This window comes from Misgurnus anguillicaudatus, chromosome 9 (genome assembly GCF_027580225.2).
Source record: "Misgurnus anguillicaudatus chromosome 9, ASM2758022v2, whole genome shotgun sequence".
Classification (NCBI taxonomy): Eukaryota; Metazoa; Chordata; class Actinopteri; order Cypriniformes; family Cobitidae; genus Misgurnus; species Misgurnus anguillicaudatus.
In genome coordinates this window covers 18,698,926-18,708,462 of record NC_073345.2, presented here as the reverse complement: position 1 = coordinate 18,708,462, position 9,537 = coordinate 18,698,926, and the positions used below count along the sequence as shown (strand labels likewise).

The window sequence follows — 9,537 nt, the reverse complement described above, 5'->3', positions numbered from 1 at the left end:
GAAACAGCTTTCCAGCCTGTCACGTTAGCTTTTACGTATGATCCGTCTCGGCTATGCAGTTCAATTTGGCCGACAACAACCTCCCAAATTATCCGGTGTTCATTGCTGATGCACACATACTATGTGCAGAAATTGCTGTCCTACTGACAAAGGACACAATTGAGCCAGTCCCTCCAGTCTAGATGAGGTCAGGGTTTTACAGCCTTACTTCATAGTACCCGAGAAAAGCAGCCAGTTGCGTCCGATCATGGACCTGCATTCGAGCTCTTCACAAGATGCCGTTCAAGCTCTTCACAAGATGCCGTTCAAAATGCTTACGTAAGGGGGGAATCTTTGGTTGTTCCATATTAAATATGCCATCCAGTGTAACCTTCTTAGTGGGTGGCTTCCGCAGCGTTCCTAGTTCCACCCAGGCATGTTCACTTCCCAGTTTGCCTAGTTCACTACTGTGGGTTAAGGAACTTGTTGTAACCGGCCTTCTACAGAAAGCCCATGTTCCACCTCTTATGTGAAGGGAGGAAGGTTTACACAGGCAGTGGAAGGGTCAGCTTCAGTGGCACTTTAGTAGGGATTCCCAAATCGTCTGTCACGATGTGACATCGTAGTTACCAACTGAAAGGGATTGTCTCAGGATTGTTCACTTCCTGAAGGAAGGGAACGGAGATGCCACATCCCGTCGTCACAGTTTGCTGTTCCACTGTTGATTCCAGCCTGGCACTGATGCTCGGCTTTCTCAGCAAATAAAAGCTGATTTGGTATTGCACCTAAAGCTCATTTTATACCTGCGCAGCAGGGTGGCCCAAGCAGATGCAAATAACTGCATGGCAAGTACATTGGCATTTTAGTAGCTTCTCGAAGTAGACCGGTCCCGCGAAGCGCGTTCCCAATTTATCGGTCACAATGTGACATCTCCATTCCCTTCCTTCAGGGAATGAGCGTTACATCCTTAACCGAGAGGTTCACCCACCTTTCTCTTTCTTTGTCTCTTTGTCATACATTTAGGCCCTGTCCCAAATTGCACACTTGATTTAAAGATATGTGGCCTTCATGTGCCTGTGAAGTGTACCATTTGTCATTTTAAGTTTGTAGGGGGTGCTCATGAGCGCATCCTATGTGCCTCTCCTTCTTCTGCCCTCATGCCATGGTTACCACATTCTAGCTGGCACTGTAAATGCTATATAAGTTCATGAGCATTTCTTTACAGGATCTGCAGCTGGCGTGGACGGGAAATTGATGTCTGACACATTCACCATAGGAAGAAGACACATTTGTGTCTAAGGTCTGTTGTTAGTCTTAAAGCTTTTAAAAAATGAACCAAAATCTAGAAATTGACTTTGTGAGTGTTATGAGTTTTCATTAGTAGTTTAATTGTGTTTTTCTCTTTCAGCTTATGGCAGTGGCCAATGGCACAATCATAGAGGTGTCATTTCTGTACCAGCAACTCTTTAAGATAGACTTTGATGCTGGCACTCAAACTAAAATTTCATTGGCTGTGCTTATACCCCTGTTCTTCATCTTTGTAAACTGTGTCATGCTCTTTGCTTTAGGAAGCAAGTCTGTCTTTTATGAAACTCCACGCTACATTCTGTTTGGTCACATGCTTATAAATGATTCTGTACTTTTATCGTTCACAACCATCGTGTATATTCTGGGTTGTATCCCAATGCAAATCACCAAAGCCTTGTGTGCTCTTTTTGTCTTTATCTCCCACTGCACTTTCCGTAACTCTCCTTTGACACTCGCAGTGATGTCTCTGGAGCGGTATGTGGCTATCTGCTTCCCTTTAAGACACTGCAACATTGTCACACCAAGAAAGACCAACATCATTTTGGGATTCATATGGATCCTTAGCTCTCTGAATATTGCTATAGATATAATTTTACTATTAATTGTCAACCCCAGTAGCTTATCAGATAATACATTTTGCACGTATGAGAAACTGTTTGTAGCGAAATGGCAGATGGATAAAGCTCAAGGGTTTGATATTCTTTATTTTGTGTCTGTTGGAGTAATTATTATTTTTACTTACATTAGCATTATGATCACAGCCAGGTCTGTTACATCTGATAAAGATTCTGCAAAGAAAGCCCTCAGGACAGTGCTATTGCACCTGATTCAACTTTGTCTGTGTCTCACCTCTTTTCTATATGCTACAATAGTGAAAACACTGTACATGATGTCAGGTAACAATTCTTCTTTCTTTATAAACCTCAGATATCTGAATTACATTACTGTTCTTATTCTACCACGCTGCTTGAGTCCTTTGATCTATGGTCTGAGAGACATGGCCTTGTTGCCGTTATTCAAATATTACTTCTGTTATCGTTCAGGTAGAGCAAGACCCCGTGTTAATGTACATTAACTGATCTGGAGACGTGTTATAATATCAAAAATTATCTGTCTAAATGGGGTTCAACAATTTATATAGTTGTGTGTTAGCTGTATGTGATAAATATGTAAATCATATTTAGAAAATAGAAACCAATACATAAAATGACACGTGCTATTTGTACAAACCTGCTCTCCACCGAAGTAAATGGGAAATACTGGCCATATGCAAAGCTGGACTTTGACGTATGCACTGCACGATTTTGAAAAGTTATTTATACGCAAATTAATGAGACTTCAGTCCAGTATTTACCTTTCATGCTAGTTAATGCATAAGACGCTTGATGCTTTGCTCATAAGGATCACAAAAGATCACAAAGGCCTACAAGCTTTTTCAAAAATGCTTACTTTGCAGTAAATCTAAGTTAGCTGTTCACATGCTATAAGCTGATGTTAATACCACTAATGTTGGTCTGTCAATTTGTGATTAATTGAAAATCAGTAATATTCTTCAATATTAAATAAATTATAATTATTGTCTGTTTTGGGAATGAGCGATAAAGGCTGACCTCTTTACTGTGGGCAATAGAAACGCATTATTCAAATTATATATTTTGTGCTGAACAAATGTTTTTTAACACATCTTTTGAGATAAATGTTAAGAATTTAATTTATTTCTTTTTTGATGAAGTAGCTAATGACATGTTATAGTAAACTTTACAATAAAGTTATATTTGTTAACATTAGTTAAATGTATAGTTCTTCCAAAAATGAAAATTCTGTCATTTTTTCACCCTCATGTTGTTCCTATATGAATTTCTTTAATCTAAAGAATACAAAAGAAGATATAGATTGATAATGATGCACTGTAAAAAAAACCCGTAAAATTTACGGTGAAAAACCGGCAGCTGTGGTTGCCAGAAATCCACCGTAAAAAATACGGTAGTAATGCTCTTTGGTTTACGGTATAATAAGGAGTAAACTGTGAAATTAACGGTAAAAACTGGTAGCTATGGCTACAGAAATTTCCTGTTAAAAAAAACGGCAGAAATGTTAATGAAGTTACGGCCTGGAAAAAAATACCGTAAAATTTACGGTGAAAAACTGGCAGCTGTGGTTGCCAGAAATCCACCGTAAAAAAAACGGTAAAAATGTTCTTTGGTTTACGGTATGATAAAGAGTAAACTATTGAATTAACAGTAAAGACTGGTAGCCATGACTGCAGAAATTTACTGTAAAGAAATGGCAGAAATGTTTATCAAGTTATGGCACACTTAAGAATGAACTGTAAAATTTACAGTTAAAAACTTTCAGCTGTGGTTGCATGTAGATTGGTAAAAAAAGCAAAGTCTTGTGATTCATAAATTCCAGAATAAAGCAAAACAATTAGATCACTTATACTGGCTACATTTTTATTTAAATACCACAAATTCTGTAAACACAAATTTAGGCATTCATATTTCTTTTCATTAAACAGTTCAAGAGTGCAGAACAAACATTTTGAAATACAAGAAATTTACCAGAAAGCAACATTTAAAAAAACATACACAGAACGTTCTATCATCAGAATGGTTTAACCATGTTAATGAAAAACATGAACACCAAAGGTATACACAACCCATGTATAGAGAGCATACAGATTTTAACTTTTTTATATCAAAAAGTATCTTTCCGTAGGGAAATATAAATTCATAAATTGACAGTACACAAAACAGCATAACCACATAAACCTTAAAATCTCTGAATTTCATTGGCTTTAAACAGATTTAATTTCAGCTACAAATATATTTTCTTTTTTAAAATGACAGGCGCATAGTACCATTACATAAGTTTGTAGGATGGAACATTCAACACACAACACAGAAATCTCAAACACAAAGTCTGAGCATCAGCAAGTGACTTAACATTGCGATTAAGTAAACAAATACAAATTTGCAAACTTGTATCCTTAAAGTGAACAGAACACCTGTAAAATGTCTAAAAAAAAAAAATCAAAATACTAATAGCAGAGTCCAACCTTAATCTGCTCTCCATTCATGATCCGCAAGGTCTGCTATGAGTGTAAGGACTCTGGGATTCACTGGGAGCTGTTTTTTGTTTTTTTTTCATTCAACTTTGGTGCCCTTCTCTGGGTTTATGCTAAAGAAGCATCTGGAAAAGAAGGAAAATTGAATGACTTGAATTAGCTACTTAATGGAATCCTGAATTGCATCATTTTAACATTCAACAAGTAACACTGTGAATGAATCCTGCATTTATTTTGATGTAGAGATATACAGTAACTCACCACAGCGAATTCACCCCTCAGATTTCAGCAACCATTCTTCTCAAAGGACAATAAAATATTCAAAACTAATTTCTATAGTAGAGCAGTCAATGTGCCTCTTGTATAACAGTTTAGATTTACTGTCCTCTGAAAATAACTAAACATAGTCATTGTTGTCAAAATAGCTGTCAACAAAAGTGAGTACACATTGAGTGATAATAGAGGCATGTAAGTTAACCATGCAAACCCACATGTCCTATTCATCATGTTCATGTGTTTTACTGCGTAACAGGACCATTCAAATGTGTAACTTGTATTAGAGCAGTTAAAATGTATTGCATTCAGTACAATTCTCTCATACTGACCACTGGAAGTTGAACATGGCACCTCATGGCAAAGAACTTTGAGGATTTGAGAATTAAAATTGTTGCTCTCCACACAGATGGCAAGAAGATCGTCTACATCCTGAAACTGAGTTACAGTAAAGTAGCAAGTGTCATAATAAGGTTTTCCAAGACGGGTTAGACACAGAGGAGAACTGCCAAAGGGTCGATCAAAGAAGTTGAGTCCTTGTGCTGTGCGTCAGGTGCAGAAGATGGCTTCAAAAACAGATGCATGAGTGCTGCCAATAACGTCGCACACAGCAACAAGTCAGTCACTGTAGCCATTGTCCCAGAAGGAATCCTCTACTGAAGCTGGTTCATAGCTTCAGAAGAGTATTCCGGTAATGAACACAGAAACCGACCTGCAGTGTGCGACGTATAGAGTGACCTTCTGCAACCTCTAAAGCAATGTTGAGAGCACTCAAGGATGTGTTTTTTAAAGGAACAGTATGTAAGAAATTTCTATCAATTAATCATAAAATGTCCCTGATATGTCACTAGACATTAAGAAATCATGTTCATTTCAAATACTTATATCACTGACAACAGTGATCCGGCCAGGATATTGTCATTTAAAAAGTGGAGTTGCAGCCCTCAACTGATGTTTATGTTGTCATTTTGTCTATTGGCCACCAGCTGTGTGATTGCAGTACCAGTTTTAGCCACAAGTTTTGTGATTGCAATACCAGTTTTGGCCACAATCCTACATACTGTTCCTTTAAGCCTGACGCACAGCACAAGGACTTATCTTCTTAAATCGACCCTTGCGAGTCCTGTTCCGAATGGAAACTGTCTTGGAAAACCCTGGTCTGTATGACCCTGGCCACTGTAATATAACTCAGTTTTAGGATGTAATCGATCTCCTTATAGCCTAGGTCAACCTTGTGGAAAGCAACAATTGTAATTCTTAAATCCACAGAGAGTTCCTTGCCATGTTCAACATCCAGTGGTATGACAGAATTGTACTCTACGCACCAAATTTCAACTGCTCTAATACAAGATACACAAAATTGCATGGTCCTGTCAAGCAGTTAAACACATGTACATGATGAAAACAACATGTGGCTTTGCATGGTTAAAGGGATAGTTCAGCCAAAAATTATATTAAACCCATGATTTACTAACCCCCAAGCTGTACGAGACACATATGTCCATCATTTTTCAGACTAACACATTTTCAGTTATTTTAGAAAATGTCTTAGATCTTCCAGTTGTTAACAGTGAAGTTACCCAAACGGCTCTAGGATGATCAACAAAGGTCTTCTGAGGGTAATCTACTCACCCCCAAGCCGCAGCAGAGAACCCTCCGTAAACCGCATACTCTCTCATCTTGAATGCGGCTGAAGCTAAGATGGCAGCGTTACCGGAAGCTAGTTATTTTCATTTATAAAATTTTAAATATGGATTTCTACAACAACACCGCGGCTTGGGGGTGAGTAAATCATAGGTTTAATATCATTTTTGGCTTAACTATCCTTTTAAACGATATACAATGAATATTTTTGTTGCAGGCTATTTGGACAATAATAAAATAATAATCAAGTTATTTTGAAAGGACAGTAAATCTATACTGCTAAACAGGAACATATTGACTATTCTAAAATATACAAATTTCTAAAGTATTGTCCCTTAAGAAGATATAAATATGGGAATAGCAAACATGCATCATAGACGAATTAAAAACTGCTGGCGAGATGAAATATGCAAGATAAGGTTCATAATATATCCTTTAATTTGTCCAGTACCAAAATCAGAACTTAATAGGTTTCTAAGTCACAAAGAGGACATGAGAAATAAACATTAGATGCTATAAAATGTAATATCTTGGAAAATGGCATTTAGGCTTCAATTTTTAAAGGAACACGCCCACATTTTGGGAATTCAGCTTATTCATCGTAAGCCCCAGAGTTAGATAAGTCCATACATACCTTTCTCATCTCAGTGCGTGCTGTAACTCTGTCTGACGTAGCCCCTGCTAGCTTAGCTTGGCGCGGGGACTGGGGGTGGGTGGCTCCGGCTGGCACGCTGCTCCCAGTGGGTGGCAAAATGACGCAGGCATTTTCCTATTTATGTGTTGTGATTTTTGTAGTCACACCATATATACAAATAACAAGGTCATATGAGACACAGCCATCTTTTAACAGTATATATACCGGGAACTATATTCTCAGGTGAAGCACTGCTACTTGACCAGAGTGATTTGCTCGCAGCGCCCGAGAAGCCCCCTGGTGATGAGCAGAGAGTTCGGTCAGAGTTGTGTGGGTCGCTCCGCCCAGGTGGCAGTGCTTCGCCTTCTGAGAGTGGGGTTCCCGGTATGTGTGCTGTTGGGGGATGTCTGTGTCTCACGTGATCTTGTGGTTTGTACGCGGTGTGACTGTACAAATCACAACACATAAATAAATCACAACACATAAATAGAAAAAAGTTTGCATTATTTTATCAGTTATTGGGAGCAGTATGCTAGCTGGAGCCATTCACTTCCAGACTTTGTGCTAAGCTAGCAGGGGCTGGGTCAGACAGAGTTGAGAAAGCTATGTATGGACTTATCTAACTCTGGGGGTTATGGTGAATAAACTTAATTCCCAAAATGTGGGCGTGTTCCTTTAAGAGCTCACATACAGCGCGTTTTAACTGTTTATAATTATAGAAGTGGAAATTATCAAAAGAAAACACTGATAAAAAATGTAGACCTTGTAATCCATAACTTCAATACCTTGTAAATAATAAATGCAGGATTCATGGAAAGTGTTATCCAACATTCTTTAAAAAAAAAACTTTTTTGAAATGCAGAATTCCGAATGTGCTTAGAATGAGAAAAAACACCAAAGTTTCATTTTTAAATGAACTTTCAAATAAATTAATGTAAAAAATATTTTTGAGCTTACCTTTGCAGGAACTCCAGAGTAGAACCCAGCTCCAAAGGATAATGAATGTTGAAACAGTAGAAGCTGCCAAACATTATGCATATTGCTGAGATGAAAGTAGAAATGTGTGGAGTTGTTATCCTTTGGTCAATGCTCACCATGAACAGCTTTGATGTGTAGCAGGAAGAGCCTAAAGGAAAAAATGTAAAGGTTTTTAGTTGTGACATAATAATACATTTTTAAATTCTAATCTCATTGTTCTGACATTAAGTTCTTTACAGAACTAATCTTTAAAGGAACACACCCACATTTTGGGAATTTAGCTTATTCATTGTAACCCCCAGAGTTAGATAAGTCCATACATACCTCTCTTATCTTCGTGCCTGCTGTAACTCTGTCTGACACAGTCCCCCCTAGCTTAGCATAGCACAAAGTCTGGAAGTGAATGGCTCCAGCTAGCACACTGCTCCCAACAAGCGAGAAAACAACGCGAACACCTTCCTATTTATGTGTTGTGATTTGTATAGTCACAAATAACAAGGTGATATGAGACACAGCTATCTTTTAACAGTATACATACATACTGGGAACTATATTCTCAGGCAAAGCACTGCTACTTGGGCGGAGTGATTTGTTCGCAGCCGAGCAAATCACTCCGCCCAAGTAGCAGTGCTTCGCCTTCTGAGAATATAGTTCCCAGTATGTATACTGTTAAAAGATGTCTGTGTTTCATATGACCTTGTTGTTTGTACGGGGTGTGGCTGTGCAGGTCGCAACACATAAATAGGAAGGTGTTCACATTGTTTTGTCACTCATTTTGAGCAGTGTGCTGGCTGGAGCCGTTCACGTCCGGTCTTTGTGCTAGGTTAAGCTGGCGGGGACTGTGTCAGACAGAGTTACAGCAGGCACGAAGATGAGAGAGGTATGTATGGACTTATCTAACTCTGGGGGTTACGGTGAATAAGCTGAATTCCCAAAATGTGGGCGTGTTCCTTTAACTAGGGATGCACCGACTATTCGGCATTTTCGGTGTTTGGCTAAATGAGTAAAAAGGAGCCATACGCTTTATAAATGCAGCAAATATGCCAGCAGTGTGGAAGCATTTTAAAGCGTCAATGAAAGACACAAAAATGTATAGCACTACAAGTTTAAAGGAAAACACCACCATGTTATTACCTCAACTTTTTTCAATGCGTGAACTTCATCTTTGCACAGCGCGTCGTCAATGTGTTAGCATTTAGCCTAGCCCCATTCCTTTAGAAGTCACCAAATACTTCCATGTTTTCCCTATTTAAAGACTGTTACATGAGTAGTCACACAAGTATGGCAACACAAAATACAAAGCGATTTTTTAAGCTGATAAAAAATGACAACTATATTGTATTGCAGAAGAGCACTTCGTTTGCAGCGCTTCGACCTCGGCCCGCAGTAACATCAACAGAGGGGGGAGTTCACAGAAGTGATGATGTTACTGCGCCACAGGTCAAAGTGCTGTAAACTAAGTGCTCTTCCACCATATAATATAGTTCTCATTTTTATCCGCTTAAAAAAAAACGCCACATTTTATTTTGTGCCACCATATTTACTCATGTAACATCTTTAAATAGGGAAAACATGGAAGTGTTTGGTGATTTCAAAATTAATTTCTGTTTGGATCCTAAGGAATGAATTGAGCTAGGCTAAATGCTAACACATT

The 9,537-nt window shown here is 38.4% G+C and overlaps 2 protein-coding genes across 9 annotated transcripts in view; one reads left to right on the top strand and one right to left on the bottom strand.

Moving 5' to 3' along the window:
- The first annotated feature begins 915 nt into the window (after nt 1-915).
- On the top strand, nt 916-2,901 carry LOC129424470 (odorant receptor 131-2). The gene is made up of 2 exons (XM_055181143.2): nt 916-1,279; nt 1,388-2,901. Exon 2 carries the CDS (start codon nt 1,391-1,393, stop codon nt 2,360-2,362), a length of 972 nt encoding a protein of 323 aa, XP_055037118.2. The 5' UTR covers nt 916-1,279; nt 1,388-1,390; the 3' UTR covers nt 2,363-2,901.
- Nucleotides 2,902-3,719: 818 nt separating this feature from the next.
- Nucleotides 3,720-9,537, bottom strand: part of LOC129447378 (uncharacterized) — a 29,131-nt gene continuing 23,313 nt past the window's right edge. For all 8 annotated transcript variants that reach the window (XR_012371113.1, XR_012371116.1, XR_012371115.1 and 5 more), the window contains 2 exons: nt 7,863-8,031; nt 3,720-4,479 (listed from right to left, as the gene is read on the bottom strand). Coding sequence is in view for 2 of the 8 variants with exons in the window: in XM_073871255.1 (XP_073727356.1) it covers nt 4,434-4,479; nt 7,863-8,031 (215 nt within the window). In the remaining 6 variants the exon portion in view is untranslated. The remainder of the gene's footprint in view (nt 4,480-7,862; nt 8,032-9,537) is intronic.